Below are 25,097 nucleotides of genomic sequence, written 5' to 3'. Positions count from 1 at the left end.
TATTTTGAAGCTGATTACAAAAAAAAGGTTTCTGTCACTTCCTCACTCTCTCTCGCTCTCTCTCTCTCTCTCTTTAACACACACACACAGACTTGTTCACACAGATTCAAGCAAACCCTATAATCTGGCCAGTGCTTACCTGTGCACGTGAGGGTGTTATTGGAAGAGAGATGAGGGAGGTAGCCACTGACACACTCACAGTGGTACGAACCCGGCGAATTCACACAGTCTGCACCAACCCCACAAGAACCAGCCAGCGCACATTCATCAGTGTCTGACAGGGACAAACACACACATACACATGCGCACACACACACACACACACGTTGCCATGATATAGGTATCTCTCTTCCTCACATGTGAGTGCATTTCATTGGAACAACTTGTGACTTGTACATTTATACAGGCTACAAATAACATATAGGCTACCAATGTAAAATGAGATTTTCTAAGCTTAAATATAGTTGCCCTCCAGAATTAATGTCACCCTTCATTAACTTAAATAAGTTGAAATGGAAAAATGCTTCCGTTACATTTTGTATATAACATTTTCTAAGGATGCCACTAACTGTGACTGATGTGCTTTTGGTAAAAAATGTAATTTCTTTACGAGATATTCCCTTTTCTCAGAATGAATTTGCTTTCAAAATTTCCCTTATTGTTTTCATTGTGTCTCATATTACACGCTATAACTACCCAAATCGCAACATGTAAATAGGAAAAATGGAGTTGTTTTGTCGCTTTCGGGAGCTGTGGCTAATTGGGGCTGCCCACTTCTAGGCACTGTGCTAAGCTAGGCTAGCGGTGGGTGCATCAGACTGAGTTACTGCACTCACAGAGAGACTTATCTAACTCTGGGAGATACAGTAACTGAGCCAATGTACCAACATGTTGGCGTCTTCCTTTAAAGCCTGTAAATAAAGATAATTTGGAAATCTAATTGTCAAATCCTAAATTCTCTCTCTCTCTCCCTCACCTGTGCATCCGTATGTGTCTCCTGTCGGTAGAAGTCCTTTGGGCATCTCATACCCAGTCTTGCAGACACAGGCCCCCAATGTACCACATTGGGAAAACTCGCCACAAGAGGACTCAGTACATCTCTGATGGCCTAGAGGCACAGAGATATCTTTTAGGGCCAGGAGGTTGCAGGTCTGACATTACAGTGCAGAGCTTAGTGTGTTAAAGCTTCATTCACATAGTTTCTTGTTGTGACATTTTGTGTGACTGGGGGGATTTGTGTTGTGTACTGGTATGTGCTAATCATTGTATAGACTACTATACATCCACTGATATAGATTACTAGAAGGCACCATGACACGATGCCACAGGTGGAAGGACAGGGACATCAGTGGTCTGGGATACACTGGCTGAGCAAATTAAATTGAATGTTTGCAGAACATAATGCCCTTACCTCTACAATCAATGGAATCTACTTTTACTACTCGTTTTATTTTATTTTATTTTTGTTCTGCAAATGCTCTGCTTCAGCTGCATGTCCATACCTAACACTCCAAAACAGTGTATATTTTCACATAACTGTTAAGGCAGATTCAGTGAGCATGGGTCTCAATCTGCATATCATTAGTTATAAAATTCAAAACTATGGGGCTGTCATGAAAAGAGTATTGTTTTACTTGTGGCATAAATCTGATTGCTGGTGGTCGGTCTGAGCTTGTGCACGTAGTATCTAGATGAACAGACTTTAACATCCACACTTCCATTACTGATCGCTCCTGCACACAGATTTATGTTTGTGACTGTAGGGCTGTACGGTGCACAGTATCCCAGACGCTCCTCTGCCAAAGATGGGATTGGAATGCTGGCGAAATCCAGGATGTCACCCCCTACACCAACGAAGCGGTACCAGCCTTCCTGCAGGTCCGAGTCGTCCTTCAGCTGGAGTTGAGAGGAAGTCGACAAGAAGCCACGGTTCCTCCACGGGTCAGAGATGTTGGTGTACTGCTCACAGGGGTCTAGGTATAGAGATGAGTGATCATAACCTAACACAGCAATGGATAACATAATTTATGCAGAATGAATAAGCATCTTATAATGTTACCAGACTACCTGATAATAAATAATCAATCTCATATGGAAGTAAAGTTCACTCATGAAACATCCCTTAGTTTACTTTCAGAATGCAACATAAGTATCATTGTGCATGGCAAATTACCAATGGGAAAAACAATCCATCTACGTGATGACTATTGTACTGTGTTGTGTTGGGATAGGCTTTTGTGAGTGTTCTTCCAACCTAACCTTTTCTGAACTTTTATGTAACTATGCCTGAACCTTTATTCCATTTCCTAGCATTTAATCTGTAAGCTATTTTAGTTTATTTTTTTATTGGCTGTTTTCTGTCTTGACTATCTACAGGTCACAGCATTTTTGTTTTTCTGAACCTGCGTGCTGTTTTCCGGCCATTCATTAGTCAGGAACTAAGTGCTTGTTTATTAGGTCTGAGTGTTTGTTAAGAGTCATTCCGTGCCAAATGCCGTGCCGTGAAAAAATTCCCCCCTGACCATCTGGATTTGCTTCAAACTTTAGGTCAATAATGTTATTATACCTAGCAACTACTGTGCAAAATCTACTTTATTGTCTGATATATGGAAGCTTAAAAAACAGGCTCATGAGTTTTTTTTTAAATGACTAAGTTCCTTCGGTCATTACTTTTGAATGATTTATGCTAGATTCTTGAAATTTTCAGGGAGTATTCCACTATGTTAATTGTCTTCAACTTCTGAAATAATTGCTCTACAGTTGAATATTTCTCAGGCTATTACTTGCTGAAAATTGCATTTATAAAAACATTAGAAGTTTGTTTTGACCAGGATTATAATTTATATAATACTACTGGTTTAGTACTTCCTTACCAACTAGGTTGCATGTCTAAAATAAATGAAAATATCTAATTTATAGAGCTTCAAACATGAAAAAAACTACTTCATACCTAATTTTCAAGTGCATATTCCCAATGTATGACAAAGTCTACCACAAAAACAATCATAGCACTGGAAATAATGTTTTCATTAGTACATGCTCAACATATTGTGTTGGTACCTTGACTCAAACTATATCAATTAAGATATCAAACATGGTTCTCATGGCTAAGGCTGATTGATTTTTTTCTGGCCTCCTATGGACATTTGTTTACTTATACCATGTGCTGATTTGTTTATATAGCCATGTGTTTTGGCTCCTTGTTTCCTTGTCACCTCCCCTCACCTGAATCTGCTTATTAGAGTAATCATTGTCTCACCTGTTCCCTGTCATCTTTATTAAGCGCCACTTTCTGCCTTGGCATATTTCCTCTCTTGTACCTTGTGAATTCAAAGCCAATGTGTACAGTTTACAGTTAAATATTGTTTAAGGATTAGACAGGGCAATGCAAAAGCATTTCCTTCATCCCTGGAACGTTTAAAAAATATATTTTTAGGCTTTTAAAGTGTTTTAAAGTCATTTAAAGGGAGCTGAAAGTTCACATGTCAAGAAAATGGAACAATTTGGTATCTAGTGCCACTAGAACACTCAAATGATGAAGCAAGATCTTCCTTAACAAAAAAGAAAATGTTGCAGATGAAATATGAAATTTTCACAATACAACAATGGTAAGACACAAAGAGCTCCAATACACCTAGTGCAAGTGTCTACTAGCCTAGAAATCTAGATGCACCCTAGCGCAAGTGTTAGTCTAGCAACTCTCCGTTGGCTTGTGAGCTCGAAAAATTAAACTTCTATCAGGCCAATCAAATCGTGTATAGCAGGGCTATTCAATTAGTTTGTAATGAGGGTCACTTTATGAAAAGCATCACAACTGAGGGGCCGGAGAAATGCGGCTATGAGCAAACACATTAACAGCTGTAGATACAACTAGAATTGCGGTTCCGAGGAACTGCAAGAGTGGGTTTGATCAGGGGCATGGAACTCGGCCTCATCCAAGGATTCCAACGGTACCTCATTTATGAAAATCGGGCATACGAGTCAAAAGTTACATGCACACACCTTCATTATACACAGACAGCCCAGCCCAGCCCATTAGACATTGCCAGGTGGCTTAGAACTCTTCCAGGTGCAAGCTTAAACAATCAGAGCTGTGATGTCACAATCGGAATTAGAATCCTTGAACATTCCGCCATTAATTTCAATGGGGCCGAAAAACGCAGAAAAACGGGAATACCGCGAAAACGACAAGGGCCAGCGACACGAAATTAACAAGCAAGTTACACCGGTTCGGGCCTGAATTTTTGGAGTTCGAACCGCGTCGATAGCTCAAACGGTCTAGGAGCAGTAGTTCGGCCAAAAAGTGGGTGAAAAGGAATAATAAATAAAGTAAACTTAAGAAGAACAATAGTGGGCTTGCTCCGCAAGCCCACAGCATGGCTTTCAGCCATGCTGTGGTCTTGCTGGATCAAACCCACTAATTAAGTACAACAGCAGCAATATGGGTGCTCAAATGTTGTATTTTGAACATGCATAACAACATCATTAGTCGGTTGTTGGTGGCTGGATTGAAATCTGTGATAACAGATAGCCCTAACAGTAATGGACTCTTTGCTTTGCGCAGTAACTGCTAGGTCCAAGATCTCCAGTGAGTAGGCCTACAAACAGGATTCAAACACTGTTCAGGTGAATTAAATGTGTAATCAGTTGCATATGTAGCTCTTCTGACTTATAGGCCTACTTGTTACATTTGACGTTCCCACCATTTAAATTAGATGACCGTGACTTCTAGATTTTATTTGGCAGTGGGGACAGGCCAGTCATAATAGTCTAATAATAATAACACGGGAGTCCGGGTGTGTGTCCCCCGGGATTTTTTTTCTTTTCTGTTTGCTAATCACACTATTTTAAAATGTTTTGAGAGGAACAGGCCCATCTTTTTTCTGATGCACGTCACGTTACCCCATGCATTAAATCAAATGTCACTGCTTGAATAAATGAAAAACATAGCCTACTGAACATTACCATTGTCATAGTTCACGATGATAATGAAAACGTTTAGCCTACTTGGTTTCTGACAGAAATTACGTTTTGTGCCAAGTTCTGCCAACATATTGTAGAAACACAACAACAGGCTTTATTTGCTGAACGGAGGTGTAAATCATCTCCTTTAGGCTACTTTATTTGGTTATTATATACCGGTAGTCTACGATTCACTTTAACCACAAAACGTTTTGCCGTCGCCACATTTACAAATATGCATGCAATTGACCTTTGTTAGGCTATCAGTGATACTTTTTGCTTCGAATTGCAATTGAGTGCGCATTTAATGTAACATGCCACATGATTTCCAAGAGGCCTTTAGACAGGCTCATTTCTGACTTCACTAGACTATTATTGAATTTGTTTATGTTGTAAGACGTGAAGAAATGAAGGACATAGGCTAAGCACAAATTCATCATTCACTAAATGGACACAGAGACTCCAAGTTTTTCTTTCGCTATCGTTGCGAAAAAAAATAGCCAGGTTACTATATAGAAATACTTCGAAATTCCCTTTGAGTTGGATCTGCTCCACCTTTCCACCAAGTTTTGCAGAAATTGTGCCTGTGTTTTTTTTGCGATATTGTTGAAACTATTTGTGTGGTGCAACCTGTTAAATTTAAAAAACCTGTTTAATTAAAAAAACCTGTTAAATTTAAAATACCTGTTTTATGGGGCAGCTGTGGCCCACTGGTTAGCACTCTGGACTTGTAACCGGAGGGTTGCCGGTTCGAGCCCCGACCAGTGGCTGAAGTGCCCTTGAGCAAGGCACCTAACCCCTCACTGCTCCCCGAGCGTCGCTGTTGTAGCAGGCAGCTCACTGCGCCGGGATTAGTGTGTGCTTCACCTCACTGTGTGTTCACTGTGTGTGTTTCACTAATTCACGGATTGGGTTAAATGCAGAGACCAAATTTCCCTCATGGGATCAAAACAGTATATATACTATACTTAGTATATTAGTAGTTCATAAACTCCAACGTAGTGACAATTTAGGTTGAAACTAAACTAACTTACGTTCAACTTACATACAAATGTAATGAATTGTAATAAAAAACCTGGGCCCACTTCTCCGATAACGACGGAGACACGCTCTTAAGAGGGTTTTCTACGATTCATCTTACGATCGTTCGTTTGGTTTTTCCGACTGTTTCCCGAACATGCTCGTAGCGTGAACGCGCGTGCACTGCTCTTAAGATGCTCTTAAGGGGAGCTGTCCACGTTAATAGTTCTGAAATATCCTCTGATTTGACGGTGATGTCAGGTGACTGCACGTCACAGCTATAGGCCTACCATTTAAACTTCGGATCTACACATTCATTCACATCAATACGAAAATAGAAACACATCTGCATGTAGGCTAAGCATCCCAAGTAGGTTATATACCACACAGAGACATAAATAATTGTAATTATTTTAAGATTAGATTGTTGCACCATGCAATAATTTTTCGCGGTGTCACTTAAGAACACGTTTGAAGATAAGAAAGAAGTCGAGTAAGAAAGAGAGGAAATGTGTAGGCTTAGATTTTGATGCAGTAGGCTACAGACTAAACCACATGTTGCTTTCTCTGCTTTTTACCTCATAGGCCTAATAAAATATTCACTTAGCAAAGATAATGTCAAACTATTCTGGCAACGTCTCGTTTCATAACTTGATTGCATTTTTGTCCGCTTTTCATCACATTATTATGACCATTAAATGTAGGCTATTTTGCACGCTAAAATCTGATTCATCACAGGTAAACACAATAAAGAATGGGAACGTAAATTGGATTATGTATTCTAAATTGTAATTCCTTTGTATGTCCTGTTGGTGACCTCAGTGAGAAGTACTGTTAAGACGCTCTTAGCCGGTAACGAGTACTCTGGAGCACTCGTAGATGTACGAGTGTTTTCACGACGCTCTTAAGCTACGATGGTTTCGGGAAACAGTCGGCAAATCTTAAGACATTCGTAAGAGGGACTTTACGACGCTCTTAGGCTTAAGATGCTTTCGGGGAAGTGGGCCCTGGTGTATAGAGTTGTTAGGCAGGCTTAACATAATGATTGATGGCAGAGTTGCAATGGTTTGGCTTGAATTCCCTGCTACTTGAAAACAAAGAAGATGGATGTTGCTGTTGGCAAACAGTGTTAGACGAGTTAAGTTTTTCTTAAGTTGGCAAAAGTTTGAACTAGCCAACTAGCTCCGCTGGTGGGAAAACACATGGGACTCATAGCGCTGTCCTATTGTGTGCAGAGGGAATTTGACAGACAACCGATTACCCCGCCCCTCGGACTGAGTACTGCGAACAGTACAGTGTGGGTCTGGCTCGTCAGGCTAAGTGTCTACGACACTTAAGGACTAATCTTCACAAAATTATTCATACACATTAAACACTCATTAGCATGGTGTTGTGCAGCTCTCAGCTGATATTCAGAGAGCTTACCATTGCAAGGGCGTAGGTTTGGTCTCAGCTTTGGTGGGGACACATCCCCAACTCCTGCTGTCACGATATCAACAATTATTGTTTCAATACCAATAGCAAGTGAAAAATCTCAATTTCGATACTTTTGGCCGTCTTTTTGATACTTTTGTCGTCCTTTTGCAATTTTTTAAGAAAAATATTTGGTTTGGGGGCCCCCACCACCTTGACGCCATCAGTAATATTGAATATTGTGTCATAATTTACATCAGTGGCAATCATAGAATTTGATTGACCCTCCACACACACACAGAAAGTGATGGTTGTCATAGGTTTTCATATTTTGGAATTCATATGAACTTTTTATTGTTATTACTAATAGCTAAACATATTTAGTAATTTGAATACATCATATTGATATTTAAATGATAACTTTTCTTTAATATTATCACATTTGTAAGTCTAATTGAGTGCCTGTCACTTTAAGAGGAACGTAACGCAATTCAGTCTCACGGTTTTAGGCTAGTGGAAAATAGTTTTGCATAGTGCAAGGATATGTAGATTCAATTCATCATGTTTGCTATGTCATTAGATAAAATTTATGTTCAAATAAACAAGTCAAAGTCAAAGAAAATCTTTCTGGGATGAGATCATAGATGAGATAAGTGTCTCACGATGTTCATTTCTATGAGTATGGAAATGTACCATAGTTTATGTTTTATTTCTTTACATTGTGCAGGCTACTTTCACAAATACATTAGCCTACATAAACAGAATAGGAACAGGAAAATGTCTCGGATCCATTGTTTATTGCGACTGCAAGATTGGTAGCCCAATTAACAGTCAATGACATGGTAACTTTTATTCTGTGCTTTATGCGACTGTCCTGCAGCACACCCTTATTCAACATGACTCCTAACCTTGGTTGAACGATGAAGCTAGGTTTAGCTGTGACAATATCCTGGGTAATATCCTAACAGTTAATGCTATTTTCCACAGTAAAATCCACATTTGAAAGCCTGGTCACCAGTTGCCAGTTTGTATGGCTAGTTAGGCTACTTTGCCTATTAGACTCTGCATAATGAAAAAGCTTTGAATGTTCCTTTTCTTCTTTTATTTGGTGGCATAGCTGATCTACAAAGCACCAAAAGGGGCAACATGTGCATGCTGAAGGGCAAAGGGAATATTACAAATCTTTCACACTGGCCTTTTAGGGTTATGTATTGGTAGACATCCCTGATAACTTATACCGACACACTCGCTCACTTTTCTGCCAGTGTCACCACAAAGTGAAGTAGGCCTATGCTATGCTTTGACGCTGTTGTGCGTGTCAGATAAACCCCCTTCGGTTTCAGCCAATCAAATGACAGTGTTTCTTTTACTGTCGTCCTGGCCGTCGGAATAGCACAAAAGAGTTCGCTAAAATATTGGTGGGGAAATTTTTGTCATCTCAAAATATTGATTAGGACTAGTCCCTAGCGTCCCACCCTAAACCTACGCCCATGTACCATTGTATGCTAGACTTCTACATAAGGGTGATGAGAGCATGTGCCAACATAAACAAGCCATTGTGCACACACTCTTCACATCTTATTACATAATTTAGATTAAGAATATCTAAATGATCAGTATAACACAACAATTTGAATCTTGTAGCTGGACTGGTTCTGGTGGGTAATGATTGTTTGGTTGGGGCTATGAGAACTAGGAGTGTGGGTGTGGCTATGAGATTGGTCACCCTGATGGATAAGACTAGCATGTAAAGCTAATATGTTTCAATGCACTTTGAATTAGATAGATAAATAGATAGATAGATAGACACTTTATTGATCCCCAAGGAGAAATTCAAGGTGTCAGTAGCATACAGACATCACACACAACATGCACTTACAGCAGAAAGAGTAAATAAAAGTAAATACATGTAACAAAACTTCACTGTACATTAAAGACAGTAGAAGATAGTCTTCCACAGCGTTGGGACTCGTCCGAGGCGGAGATTCAGGTTGAAGATGTGCTTCAGTGGCTCCCCCAGTTCCGCAGCACAGGCCCTGAGCAGCCTTGGACACAGTCTGTCAGGCCCGGCTGCCTTCTGAGGTCGAAGTTTGTTTAACTGCCATCTGACTTGATAGCCATGATGATGGGGGAGGAGGGGAGAGGAGAGGTGGGGAAGGAGGGGAGATGATGGGGGGAGGAGGGGAGAGGAGAGGTGGGGAAGGAGGGGAGATGATGGGGGGAGGAGGGGAGAGGAGGGGTGGGGAAGGAGGGGTGCTAGAGACTGATGGCCGTTTACTGGAGCCATTGTTGCCGCACTGCTCGGGGTCACCATGCGGGGGAGGGGTGCGATAGCCTGATCTGCCATGATGATGGAGGGGGGAGGGGGAAGGGGGCTGCATCAGGGGTCTTTGTGTCTGTTGACTGAAGTCGTTGTCACCTCGTTATCCATGGTCGCCATGTGGGGGAGGGGTGCAATATCTAGTGATGGTGGGGGTGAGTGTTGCACTGGCAATGAGGTGGGGTGGGGGCTGGGGGATGACCACCTCCTTGTCCCTGTCCTCTTGTCCCTGTCAAGGCTGCCAGGGTCGTGGACACCTCAACAGGCACAGGCAAGGAGGCATCAGGCGGGGGCAGGGTGTGGGTGATGGGGGCTCAGATCGTTGGATGTCACCGGAATGCAGAGCTGGAGAGACTGGGAGGTGGAGGTTGAAGTGATTACTTTACACAATGTGTGTAAAGTAAAGCCACATTTGTAAAGGATGTTCAAAATGATACGCAGAGTATGAATGCTGTTCAACTTCGAACAATCACAACTGGATGTTAATAAGAAAATAGTTTACTCTTGTTGTCTCTGTACTTATACTCTGCACAATGTCAGTGAAGTTTAATAATATTTGTATCTGTTGGTGTATATGACCAGTGAAGTTAAACAAAAAGTACACTAACATTTGTTTTCTGAAAGTTGAACTGGTACCCATGTTGCACTCCATGTATATACATTATGTTTCAAAGCACCTACTTTGATATGTTGATATCATATCTTGATAACTTTTTCTGAGGCTTCAAAATGTGTACTAAAATATAAAATGGCTCTTGACACTAACTAATTTTTCTTACATGTGTTGAAAAAGCAAACACATTATGGTGTGTCTTGTCTGGCCTTCTAAGTAAATCTCGATGGAGAAAATGGGTCACATGTCAGAAACTGTCTGTTAATCATTAATATAGTTTGAGTAAAGCTACCAACTCAATATTTTGTACATGTGCTAATTGAAACACATTATTTTCAATGATATAATTGTCTGTAAGGAAGACATTGTCATACATGTGAAAAATACACATAAAACTTAAATGTGAAATTATTTTTATAATTTTTAATGTGTCATAAATCATAGATTTTGATTACTTCCAGACATATTTCTACCTATTAAAGGCAAATTCCGGTATTTAGCCCTTTGAGTTCCTTTTCTGGTTTGTTTTGGATGAACTAGAGTGGTGGACACCGAAATTTTGACGATTGGTCCTGTCTCGACTTTTCTGACTCGTTTTGAATCGCCTTTGACTAGTCAGAGTGGCTGCCTACAGGCATGCTCAAAACATGTCCTAAAACAACCCTTAATGTTCGTTTTCAAAACTGTGCAACTCACCGAGAAGGCTAAACACTTCTCTCACAGGAGAAGATTTAAAGCATGAGCATTTGAGTTACTAAGAATAAACAAACAAAACTAGTCACCTAACATGACTCTGCAGTATTGCACTGTGTACACATCTAATAAAGTCTTGTTTCTAGCATTTTTACAGGACCATTGTTATATCATTATCTCCTGTTTATGTGTGTCTGTCTAATGTATGCATGCAACAGCATCTGTCGATGACGGGTTCAATAACATGAGACTGGACGGGTGACGTTGCAATTGAGTCTTCCTGGTAGAGCTTGTTCTAAAAGTTTCCTTATCGTGATCTGAACACCATAAAAAAAAAACAGTTCGGTGAGCCAGAAAAGAAAGTGTAAGGGAGCATTTTGGAATCTGGACAAACGGGATATACTCTATGAAGAGGACCACTCTCAAATCCTTTGCTTTGTGTTCTCAATGTATGTTTTGTATTCTCTTTGTATTCAGAGACTCTTCTCCATGGTATGTTATTGAATTACGTTTATGTGTATAGCTGTCTATTGTATCCTGTTTTATCCATGAGTCTATAAAATAACTGAAATGTGTAGGAGCTACACATTGACTCCATGGACCATGGACTTCATGGGTAAAATGTGTCCGACTTTAATGGGGACGTTACACCATACGTCATGACTTTGATTGCATGCGATTGGTAATTGGGCATCTCATCGTTATCTATCCAACTTCAGGCACTAGGCAGGCAGGACTGAGACTGTATGCCTATACAAGAGTGTGTGTGTGTGTGTGTGTGTGTGTGTGTGAGAGAGAGAGATGGTAGCAGGGTGGGTCCTGTCCTGGTGATGTAAAAGCTCATCAAAATCTGTATTTTAAGGTCGTTCTGTATTTTGTACTGAGGGGTTGTTTGTGATCATGTAATCATTTTGAACACATATACTTCCATTAACCTAACGTTACTGTGACTTTTTTAAATGTACACCTCAGAATCCAGGCCACACTGACCAGAGACCTGCACTCATTTGGATGAAGAAGGCTACATACATTTGTGAACTATTTCTTGTGTTGGAAAAACAAGAGACCTGAAGAGCTCTTGGTAAGTTGTACATCGATTTAATAGAATAAGTTATACATTTTTGTTTAGATGAGCCAAATAATAGGAATCAGCTTTCATCTAGGCCTGTGTTTTGTGATGTGTCATTTTTAGATGCTTTTGGTTTGCCTCATCCATTATGTCAGCAAAGAACAGGAGTGGGCAGGAAACAGGAATGCGCTGTTGAAAACATGGCCAACCAACTGGGGCACCGACAAGGCTCTTGTGAAGGAAGTCCACAAGCCTTTGTGCTTCAGGGCCCAGTTCCCCGATAACGACGGAGACACGCTCTTACGAGGGTTTTCTAAGATTCATCTTACGATCGTTCGTTTGTTTTTTCCGACTGTTTCCCGAACATGCTCGTAGCATGAACGCGCGTGCACTGCTCTTAAGATGCTCTTAAGGGGAGCTGTCCACGTTAATAGTTCTGAAATATCCTCTGATTTGACGGTGATGTCAGGTGACTGCACGTCACAGCTATAGGCCTACCATTTAAACTTCGGATCTACACATTCATTCACATCAATACGAAAATAGAAACACTTTGACATCTGCATGTAAGCATCCCAAGTAGGTTATATACCACACAGAGACATAAATAATTTTAATTATTTTAAGATTAGATTGTTGCACCATGCAATAATTTTTTGCGGTGTCACTTAAGAACACGTTTGAAGATAAGAAAGAAGTCGAGTAATAAAGAGAGGAAATGTGTAGGCTTAGATTTTGACATAGGCTACAGACTAAACCACATGTTGCTTTCTCTGCTTTTTACCTCACAGGCCTAATAAAATATAGCCTTCACTTAGCAAAGATAATGTCAAACTATTCTGGCAACGTCTCGTCTAATAACTTGATTGCATTTTTGTCCGCTTTTCATCACATTATTATGACCATTAAATGTAGGCTATTTTGCACGCTAAAATCTGATTCATCACAGGTTAACACAATAAAGAATGGGAACGTAAATTGGATTATGTATTCTAAGTTGTAATTCCTCTGTATGTCCTGTTGGTGACCTCAGTGAGAAGTACGGTTAAGACGCTCTTAGCCGGTAACGAGTACTCTGGAGCACTCGTAGATCTACGAGTGTTTTCACGACGCTCTTAAGCTACGATGGTTTCGGGAAACAGTCGGCAAATCTTAAGACGTTCGTAAGAGGGACTTTACAACGCTCTTAGGCTTAAGATGCTTTCGGGGAACTGGGCCCTGGTCTGTATGTGTTGACAAATATGTCTCGCTCTTGGTGATTGTCATTGGTAATATATTAGCATTTAACAATCACACAATGTCTTGTTTGCCCAAAATAAATTCCAGGGAGGTGTTACCAAGATAGCTGCAGAGTGGCAAGACTGGGCCCAGTTCCCCGAAAGCATCTTAAGCCTAAGAGCGTCGTAAAGTCCTTCTTACGAACATCTTAAGATTTGCCGACTGTTTCCCGAAACCATCGTATCTTAGGAGCGTCGTGAAAACACTCGTAGATCTACGAGTGCTCCAGAGTACTCGTTACCGGCTAAGAGCGTCTTAACAGTACTTCTCACTGAGGTCACCAACAGGACATACAGAGGAATTACAACTTAGAATACATAATCCAACTTACGTTCCCATTCTTTATTGTGTTTACCTGTGATGAATCAGATTTTAGCGTGCAAAATAGCCTACATTTAATGGTCATAATAATGTGATGAAAAGCGGACAAAAATGCAATCAAGTTATGAAACGAGACGTTGCCAGAATAGTTTGACATTATCTTTGCTAAGTGAATATTTTATTAGGCCTATAGGTAAAAAGCAGAGAAAGCAACATGTGGTGTAGTCTGTAGGCCTACTGCATCAAAATCTAAGCCTACACATTTCCTCTCTTTCTTACTCGACTTCTTTCTTATCTTCAAACGTGTTCTTAAGTGACACCGCGAAAAAATATTGCATGGTGCAACAATCTAATCTTAAAATAATTACAATTATTTATGTCTCTGTGTGGTATATAACCTACTTGGGAGGCTTACATGCAGATGTCAAAGTGTTTCTATTTTCGTATTGATGTGAATTAATGTGTAGATCCGAAGTTTAAATGGTAGACCTAGCTGTGACGTGCAGTCACCTGACATCACAGTCAAATCAGAGGATATTTCAGAACTATTAACGTGGACAGCTCCCCTTAAGAGCATCTTAAGAGCAGTGCATGCGCGTTCACGCTACGAGCATGTTCGGGAAACAGTCGGAAAAAACAAACGAACGATCGTAAGATGAATCTTAGAAAACCCTCGTAAGAGCGTGTCTCCGTCGTTATCGGGAAACTGGGCCCTGGGCTTTAGTAATATTTTGTCAGACAGTAAAAGATAAATAGTTTAATGATTTTTTTCTTTTCTTTTGAAATGACATGCTGGCCATGCATCTCAACAGGGACGTGCACAGGAATTTTGAGGGGCAGTTGCTCTGACCTGAAAAAAGCCCCCCCCCCCCCAAAAAAAAAAAAAAAAAAAAAAAAAAAAATCACAGGCTGTATGCAGGACTGACAATAACAGCGTCTTTTAAAAAATATATACACAAATAAGTAAAACACTGAAATACAGCACTCAATCACCTTAACTTATCATTATTATTTTCATGCCCACTAGTGGTATTTATGTTCTGCTCAGGCAAGATCTTTGAAATGACCTTTAAAATAGCCTATGTTTTTTTAGATTACACTTAGCCTATTTAGCATGCAGCTCTTTAATCCTGTACTTTCTAGCATGGTCCTCTCATAAGGCCTTACTGTCCTCTGTGCCTCCTCCTGGTCCACATTTTCCTCACATACAGTAGTCTGGAGGCTTATGACTGCTCCTCATCTTAAATTTAATGTAATTATGAAACATTGCCATTAGTAGGCTAGGCTAAAATATGAGTCTGATTAATTAATCAATTCGTCTACACAGTGTCATGTCATCTTTATCACAGTGCAAAGTCTCTGTCTCACTTGCTGGTTGGCTTTTTCGCAGCAAACCCTGCAGTGATTGCTGCCTCCCTGAATTGTCTCTCCCTCTCCTGAATCTGACTCTTTTCAGTGGGCATCTTCAAACAATACCCAAAATACTAGTGATAGGATTTAGGCATTTAACCATTTGAATAAAATAATTAATGTGATGCATTACTTCCATCATTCATTCTTCTCGCTAAAACGAAATGTGAGAAACTAACTATCAGCAGACATGTAGCTTCGCCTACCAAAAAAATAGTAGCCTATAGGCTATGTGATAACAGGCTGCGTCTCTAGCTATCTGTCTGATTATTTAGGCTAAACGTGGCAAACTCAGCCTGGATTTAGGAAGATTTTAATTCATTTCATAACACTTGATGACGATGATCGTTCGTTTGTTATACATCACAAACTCACCTTTTCCGACAACGTTGAGTCGTCTCATACGACAACCGCGACAATCTCCTTAGGGCCGCTTATGCAGGCTCAGGTGCCGGTCGCGTGCAGCGCTGCAACCACAGAGTTTGCCCTTCCCCTACTGACTTTCACTTTCGGTGCCCGAATGGAATTGAATGAGGCTTTGCGATTTTTTTTTATCTAGGCCTACGCGAAATTCTGCATCCATTGTACGATTTATTTTTTTTTTTTCCCTATTGGAAGGGTAACATGAGTCAAGAAGGGCATGTGGGCAGTTGCCCGGGCAACCTGAGCAACCCCCCTGTGCACGTCCCTGCCTCTCAAATTGAAGGATGGATGGAAAGAACTCTTTGATCAAGCCCCAAAGAGAACAGAGGTGGCTATCTGTAAGTATATTTGAATGGACAAACAGAACTTCTCTGACAGATGACATGTTGAAATCTTGCTTTAGACCTCATAATGATCTTGTAATATTCTTTTATACCTAAATGCAGTTTGGAGACACCCCCGGCTGGTAGTGCTGCTGAAACTGGTGGAGGCAACAATGAAGCGGCAACAGAAAGAAAAGACAGGTGGCAAAGGTTGCTGCTATTGAAAAATACTTTGAGAGTGAGTGTGTGTGCATGTATGTATCTGGGTAGGTCTTGGTACACGGTACAAAAATACAGAGTGAGTGAGTGAGGGAGAGAGACGGAATATTTCTGTAAATGTTTAATGTTAATTTAGAATAATTTATTTCTTTGAATCATTATACAGTTTTAAAATGTTTAATTGGGGGCCAAGCAGCGAAGCTGCGAAGGCACCCATTGTGTTTTTACGTTTTCCTATTATTAGGGGTCCGAGCAGCGTAGCTGCAGGAACCCTATTGTTTCTGTACCGTTCATTTTTTGGCCAAAATTCTGTAAAAGTCATACTGCAGCCTAAACCGTAACTCCAAAACTCTTGAAATTTTCAGGTATGGTTACCAGTACCCCCCTCTACCCATAACCCAAAATTTGGGGTACTGCACCCAAAGGTGGCGCTATTGAAAAAAAAAGTTAATTATGCTTATTTCTCCTTACCAGATTCACCTAGACTCAAAATTCTTTCAGAATATTAATCTCTAAACTCAGATGCATATTTTTGGCCCTGGTCTTATGGTCTACAAATGTTTACTTTTTCCACAATTTCATGGAAAAGCCAAACATTATAAAAAGTTTCACACTCTTCAAAAATAATCGAATCTTCACCAAAATTCTCACAGACAATGTTTAGACCAAGCCTCACAAAAGTTATCGCTCAGAATTTTGATATTTTGTTCCATTTCAGAGATATAGGCCAATAAAGTTAGACCACTTAGGCCTTTTTTCCTAGATCACCTATATTCCTATAAACCGTAAGTCCTAGAAACTTGACATTTTCAAGTATTGTTACCAGTACCCCCCACTACCCATAACCCAAATTTGGGGTACTGCACCCAAAGGTGGCGCTCTTGTCAAAAACGCTTATTTCTCCTTACCAGATTCACCTAGACTCAAAATTCTTTCATCATATTAATCTCTACATTCAGATGCATCTTTTTCACCCTGGTCTTATGCTCTAAAAATGTTTACTTTTGCCACAATTTCAGAGAAAAGCCAAACATCATAAAAAGTTTCACAGGCTTCAAAAATTATCAAATCTTCACCAAAATTCTCACAGACAATGTTTAGACAAAGCCTCACAAAAGTTATCAAAAGAATTTGGATACGTTGTTCCATTTCAGAGATATAGGCCAATAAAGTTCGACCACTCAGCCCATTTCTCCTATATCACCTATATTCCTATATGAGTAATTTTTTTTTCTTGGATAACAACCATACAACCATCATTAGGTGGATACCATTAACAGTGCACATTTTCAGATATGTACTCTTTTTTATAAAGCCCTTAATTCTATTGTCAAATGTATGCTAGGAATTTTCTTGATGTTGTGTGTTTGCCAACACACATTTTCACCATTTGAATGTGACTGCTCAATGTGTATGATTGTCAGTGGCTGAGTGGGATAATGCCTAGTGCTGGTGTTTGTTAGGTTGAGAGTTCGAATCCTGCTAGAGCTTTAGGCTCAAGATGCACATGCTATTGGTTATTGAAGATTCACACTATTGAACAGCACCTGAATGACATCAGACAATTAACATTCACACTCATTAGTTGCCAAGAATCAGAATGCCGACACACTCTATGACATATAGGGGAACTTCTTTGTTTACTATTTTTCCTTCATCATTAAGTCTATCATATTTATATTTCATCCATTACTGTTCTTCTCTATAAATGTCTAATTGCCCCAGAATATCCAAAAGTTTTCAGGTGTACTCTTTCAGGAAAGCCCTTCATTTTATTGTCAAATGTATACTTGGAGTTTTTCTTGTGTGTTTACCAACACATATTTTCACCATTTGAATGTGACTGCTGAATGTGTATGATTGTCAATGGCAGAGTGGGATAATGCCTAGTGCTGGTGTTTGTTAGGTTGAGAGTTCGAATCCTGCTAGAGCTTTAGGCTCAAGATGCACATGCTATTGGTTATTGAAGATTCACACTATTGAACAGCACCTGAATGACATCAGACAATTAACATTCACATTCATTAGTTGCCAAGAATCAGAATGCCGACACACTCTATGACATATAGGGGAACTTCTTTGTTTACTATTTTTCCTTCATCATTAAGTCTATCATATTTATATTTCATCCATTACTGTTCTTCTCTATAAATGTCTAATTGCCCCAGAATATCCAAAAGTTTTCAGGTGTACTCTTTCAGGAAAGCCCTTCATTTTATTGTCAAATGTATACTTGGAGTTTTTCTTGTGTGTTTACCAACACACATTTTCACCATTTGAATGTGACTGCTGAATGTGTATGATTGTCAGTGGCAGAGTGGGATAATGCCTAGTGCTGGTGTTTGTTAGGTTGAGAGTTCGAATCCTGCTAGAGCTTTAGGCTCAAGATGCACATGCTATTGGTTATTGAAGATTCACACTATTGAACAGCACCTGAATGACATCAGACAATTAACATTCACACTCATTAGTTGCCAAGAATCAGAATGCCGACACACTCTATGACATATAGGGGAACTTCTTTGTTTACTATTTTTCCTTCATCATTAAGTCTATCATATTTATATTTCATCCATTACTGTTCTTCTCTATAAATGTCTAATTGCCCCAGAATATCCAAAAGTTTTCAGGTGTACTCTTTCAGGAAAGCCCTTCATTTTATTGTCAAATGTATACTTGGAGTTTTTCTTGTGTGTTTACCAACACACATTTTCACCATTTGAATGTGACTGCTGAATGTGTATGATTGTCAGTGGCAGAGTGGGATAATGTCTAGTGCTGGTGTTTGTTAGGTTGAGAGTTCAAATCCTGCTAGAGCTTTAGGCTCAAGATGCACATGCTATTGGTTATTGAAGATTCACACTATTGAACAGCACCTGAATGACATCAGACAATTAACATTCACACTCATTAGTTGCCAAGAATCAGAATGCCGACACACTCTATGACATATAGGGGAACTTCTTTGTTTACTATTTTTCCTTCATCATTAAGTCTATCATATTTATATTTCATCCATTACTGTTCTTCTCTATAAATGTCTAATTGCCCCAGAATATCCAAAAGTTTTCAGGTGTATTTTTTCAGGAAAGCCCTTCATTTTATTGTCAAATATATACTTGGAGTTTTTCTTGTGTGTTTACCAACACACATTTTCACCATGTGAATGTGACTACCCAATATGTAGGATTGTCAGTGGCTCAGTGGGATAATGCCTAGTGCTGGTGTTTGTTAGGTTGAGGGTTCGAATCCCCGGTAGTGCTTTAGGCTCTAGCTCGAATACTATTGGTTATTGAAGATTCACACCATTGAACAGCACCTGAATGACATCAGGCAATCAACATTCACACTCATCAGTTGCCAAGAATCAGAATGCCGAGACACTCTATGACATTCAGGGGAACTTCTTTGTTTACTATTTTTCCTTCATCATTAAGTCTATCATATTTATATTTAATCTATTAGTGTTCATCTCTACAAATGTCTAATCGCCCCTCCATGCTTGGAGTTTTTCTTGTGTGTTTACCAATACACATTTTCACCATGTGAATGTGACTGGCCAACATGTAGGATTGACAGTGGCTCAGTGGGATAATGCCTTGTACTGGTGATCCTTAGGTTGAGAGTTCAAATCCCACTTGAAGCATTAGTGAGTTGTGGATGTTAGCATACTACAATAGAATGCTGTTGGGTTGTGGAGGATAACACACTATAACATTACAGCTACTTGTCAATATGGACTTGTAGTGCAAGGCAAGTATTACTGTATAAGCTGTAGCCTATAATTATTTGTTATTCTTATAATATTTGTCATTTCTTATACATATTTAGTCGGCTCTTCCACTTGACAGAACAACTCTATATCGGTTAAGGATGTCACGCATGAAACAATGCTGCAGAAACATGAAAATACGACTTTGAGTTTAGTAGGCTATAATTTTCAGTTCCTGTTTATCTATTGCACAATGGGTAATAATTTAAAGGAATCATGTTGCAGTCTTGTAAATAGTGACCCTGCAAGATCCCTAGTCATTGCAAAATCATAGTCTGTGACTTAAAACTCTACTACTTGTCTTTAGATGTGAGAGGGTCTGAGACTGTAGTCTTTCAAAAATCTTTTCCAAATCTTTGCAAATCTTTCCAAAGTTTACCCGCTGGGAATCCCTGTAGCTCCGGAGCAGGGGCTCAGACCAGGATAAATTGTTTGCTCGCCCTCAGTTCGCTCTTTTGTTCATCTCAACCCAGCACTCCAGTGTGTCCTGCTCTGTGTGCGTCTTTGAGTTAACGTAAGTCATCACTTTAATCACCCTCACCCTCACCCTTTTGTGATGTTTATCAGTTTGTAGAGTAGCTCTGCCATCATGTGTAAAGTTAAGGTCTTTGTTTGTTGGTTTGGTGTGTTGGAGTCCCATGTGAGAGATGATTAGGTGATGTTGGTTGACTTGGGATGTCAAGTATTGTTTAGTTGTACCTTATATAGCCATATGATTTCAGTTTATTGTTCAAATGTCAATTGGTTTGTTTCTGAGTTGGGATCTGTACTGATTTACCCCATTTCACTGATTACTCCATTTTCTGTTTGTTTCCTCTTTGATGCAGCACACATACAAGTAAAGAACAAAAGAACAGATGAATTGAAACTCAAATAAAGTTAACTTGTGTTGCACCGAAACCTGCCATCTCCGTGTCATCACTCCATACCATTGAGCCTTCTGAGTCACACCATTGAACAGCACCTGAATGACATCAGGCAATTAACATTCACACTCATTACACACTGCTGGTGTTTGTTAGGTTGAGAGTTCGAATCCTGCTAGAGCTTGAAGCTCAAGATGCACATGCTATTGGTTATTGAAGATTGACACCATTGAACAGCACCTGAATGACATCAGGCAATTAACATTCACACTCATTAGTTGCCAAGAATCAGAATGCCGACACACTCTATGACATATAGGGGAACTTCTTTGTTTACTATTTTTCCTTCATCATTAAGTCTATCATATTTATATTTCATCCATTACTGTTCTTCTCTACAAATGTCTAATTGTCCCAGAATTTCCAAACGTTTTCAGGTGTTCTCTTTCAGGAAAGCCCTTCATTTTATTGTCAAATGTATACTTGGAGTTTTTCTTGTGTGTTTACCAATACACATTTTCACCATGTGAATGTGACTGGCAAAGATGTAGGATTGACAGTGGCTTAGTGGGATAATGCCTTGTACTGGTCATCCTTATGTTGAGTGTTCAAATCCCACCTGAAGCATTAGTGTTAAAATACTGTTGGGTTGTGGAGGTTAGCATACTAGAATTGAATGCTGTTGGGTTGTGGAGGTTAGCACACTATAACATTACAGCATTACAGCTACTTGTCAATATGGACTTGTAGTGCAAGGCAAGTATAACTGTATAATTATACGCTGTTTATCTTATTGACTCCGACACAGAACCCACCACCACAAATACAATTCAATTCTGTGGGAAACACTGCCTTCATTTATCAAACCCTTCATCTTATCCACAACAAATAAATAGTCCTGTAGAATCAAGTATTGTTAGAATACTGTTGGGTTGTGGAGGTTAGCACACTATAATGTTACAGCACAGGGTAATCCTAATTTTATGCATCAAATTTATTCCAATCCAACTCAAAAGTTTTGAACGACACAAAGTGAAGGTTTTATCCAGATCAAAACCAAGAATAGATTATGTGATCTAATCCAATTTCAGGATCCTTGTTTCCCTTTGAACAACCCATTTTCAAGATTTGATCCAATCCGATAGCTGAAATCCGGTAACTGAAATCCGATAACCGAAATCCGATCACGTTTCTTTTGAACAATTGTGCCCAAACAATCAAAGCATATGTAAAACTAAAAAGCTATGCCATCATGTTCGTTTTGCTCGGACCCCGTAAATCACCGCTTGCGGTTATATTTATTATTCCGTCATGGAGGTCTATGGCAGCCCATAGAACCGTCTGGTAAAAAGTTGTACAATTTGGCACACAAATTAGGCACAGTCCCATGATTAATTTCACCAAGTTTCAAGTTGGCACCTCGAGCACTCTAGCGCCACCAACAGGCCAAAGTTGGAAGTGCGTTCATGCAAGTAACCTTTGACCCGTTGGCTCGATTGATATATATGAGGTATCGTTGGAATCCTTGGACCAAGCCGAGTTCAACGCACCCTATGACGTAATTTTCCGCCATGATGGATTTCCGCCATATTGGATTTAATCAAAAACACCTAAAAGTTTTCACAGGTCACAAAGTTTGTCCGATTGACACCAAACTTGACACACATAATCTTTAGTCCAAGCCTCAAAAAAGTTATCCCTTTTTGTCTTCAAATCTAAAACCGTTCGCCCGTAACAGCCAATCATAATTGGCGGCGAAGCCACCAAACAGGAAGTGAAGTGATATCGCAGCAAAACTTTCACGTATCAAAACCAAACTCGGTACATGGAGTCAGGACCAAATAAGGAGGAGGCTCAATAAATATAATGACTTTTGACCTATAGGTGGCACTATAATTAGCAAATTAACCTTTTGGCCTGTAACGGGTGTTGTGTTTGGAATTAAAACTTACTAATGGTGATTGTTAATACTGTGGGAGGTCGTAAGTCCGACAGATGTGAATTTGTGACGTCAACGTAATTGATCCGGCGCCATATTGGATTTAATCAAAAACACCTAAAAGTTTTCACAGGTCACAAAGTTTGTCCGATTGACACCAAACTTGACACACATAATATTCAGTCCAAGCCTCAAAAAAGTTATCCCTTTTTGTCTTCAAACCTAAAACCGTTCGCCCGTAACAGCCAATCAAAATTGGCGGCGAAGCCACCAAACAGGAAGTGAAGGGATATCTCAGCAATGCTTTCACGTATCAAAACCAAACTTGTTACATGGGCTTACGATCCAATTAGGAGGAGGCTCAAGAAATGTGGTAAATTTTGACCACTGTGTGGCGCTATAATCACAGGAGGAACTTTCATGTGCTCACGTGAAACTTTCATGTGCGCACGTGAAACTTTAATGTGCGCACATGAAAGTTTCACGTGAGCACATGAAAGTTTCAGGTGAGCACATGAAAGTTTCACGTGAGCACATGAAACTAAACTTTAGATTTTTTTTTGCTCAAGTCCCCTTAGGGGCTCCGTAGTAGATAAAAGTAGCTTGTATATTTTAACTGGTTTAATTTCTAAAGTGTATATATGTAAAAGCTTGTATAATTTTTAAATGTTTGTTTTATTTGCAAGGTTGTGTTTGTTAAACTTGTTAATAAAAGTAGCTTGTGCTTTTAATTACTAGTTCTGGATCTGTGTTTATTTTCAAGTACTTTTGGTAGTTAATGGGCCATATGTGGCCCGGGGACCCAGCCGACATTCAGCCAACACTCAGTCAGATCAGTTTTATAGTGTGTGGGCCAGTACAGGCCCAGAGGCCCAGCCAACACTCAGCCAACACTCATTCAGATCAGTTTTATAGTGTGTGGGCCAGTACAGGCCAAGCCGACACTCAGCCAACACACTTTATAGTTTGTGGGGCAGACCTGGGCCAACAGAAAGCATAATAGTCATTTTACAGTGTGTGGGCCACACCTGGGCCAACAGAAGCAATAAGAGTCATTTCACAATGTGTGGGCCACACCTGGGCCAGAGGAAATTCTTTGTGTCAGTTATCAGTGACTGGGCCATTGTTGGGCCGGAGGCCCAGCCAGAACTGGGCCAACACTCACACAACCCTGAGGCAAGGTAGTGGGCCAGAGGTGGGCCGGTCAAATTTTGCTATCTGGGTACTCTATTGATTTTTTTCACCCAGGACTAAGTATAATACAGCATAACATAATGTAGCATATCACAAAGTAGCTGAGCATATCGCTATCAACATTGCAGAAAAATAGCATATAATTCATTACACTGACAAAGTCACTGGCACTGATGTGACTTGTAATTTTATAGTTTACTTACCAGCAGTTGCAAAGCCAACATGACCCAGTGCAAGGACAAGCATAATCGTCCATGCTGAAAAGAGATATGACATTATCATACTTATAAAGTAAAAGACAATGATGGCATTAGCTTAGTGGGCCAGTGCTAGTGGGTTGCTCGACAATGAAAGGAAACAAAACAGATGCTCCTGCAATGCTTTTTAAAATGTAATACACAGGTATACAGTATAATCCAACGATGTGTCTGTATAACACCCTTTTAGGGGAGAGTGAGGTAACGTGAGACACTGGGTAATGTGAGACAACCCCTGTATCTAGGCAACATAACACATTTGTGCCCATTTTGTTTCCAAGCTCCTGCCATTTCCCCTTGACCATAATGGAGAGAAGCTCATTTTGCTGAGGTAAGAATCCGTGTATGGTTTGTTTATTCATTATTCGGGTTTTAAACCAAAACAGAAAAAACGGTGTGTTTTTTTGTTTTCGTTTAAAAACGAAATGGAAAAAAACAAAACAGAAAAACCAGAAACAGAAACAGACACTTTTAACTTCGCACTCCAGAATGTTTCGGTCATCTCCTAGGCGAACGACCATTGTTTTGGATTTCAGAAACCGGGATAATGAAACAATGGTCGGTCGCCTAGGAGATGACCGAAACATTCTGGAGTGCGAAGTTAAAGCCCATCTGTCAACTGTCAAGTCATTCATTCCGTCCGTCAGTCATCAGACAAATAAAAATTGTGAAATGGACAGCTAGGCCTACCTCCTTTTTCGAGGCACAAGGCGGCTTCATCTCAGGCCAGATGACCTGTAATTGGGGAAAATCGCCCTAATTTTCAAGGTAAGACTAAATTTGTTGCTGTTGTTAAAAAGCTGAATTTTTTACCTCACAAACTCCATCTAACGTTACCTGACAGATCATATCGCAGTGGCGTAGCGTAGCCTATCCATTTATTTACAGTTTTCATTTTTCAAGCCAATTTATGGTAGCTGCTAAGATTATTTGTTATAGGCCTAATTGTTGTTGTTGTTGTTGTCGCGATTTGTCATAGACGGACTTTATAAGGTAACGTAGGCC

General features: G+C 39.8%; 1 protein-coding gene across 1 annotated transcript in view; it reads right to left on the bottom strand.

Annotated features, from left to right (window-relative positions):
- The window catches only part of LOC143117671 (adhesion G protein-coupled receptor E3-like), a 48,329-nt gene that overhangs the window by 11,140 nt on the left and 12,092 nt on the right, over positions 1-25,097 (bottom strand). The window contains exons 2-5 of the mRNA XM_076279283.1: positions 24,039-24,092; positions 1,635-1,973; positions 977-1,108; positions 117-274 (exon numbers count right to left, since the gene is read on the bottom strand). Of these exons, the coding sequence (XP_076135398.1) occupies positions 117-274; positions 977-1,108; positions 1,635-1,973; positions 24,039-24,092 (683 nt within the window). The remainder of the gene's footprint in view (positions 1-116; positions 275-976; positions 1,109-1,634; positions 1,974-24,038; positions 24,093-25,097) is intronic.

Source organism: Alosa pseudoharengus, unplaced genomic scaffold (assembly GCF_046254945.1).
Source record: "Alosa pseudoharengus isolate Yale_2024_CS ecotype anadromous, Long Island Sound unplaced genomic scaffold, YU_APseudo_1.1 YU_APseudo_1.1_scf_1, whole genome shotgun sequence".
NCBI classification, from domain to species: Eukaryota; Metazoa; Chordata; class Actinopteri; order Clupeiformes; family Clupeidae; genus Alosa; species Alosa pseudoharengus.
Note: the sequence above shows the minus strand (reverse complement) of the source record. Positions and strands in the feature narration are given on the sequence as shown.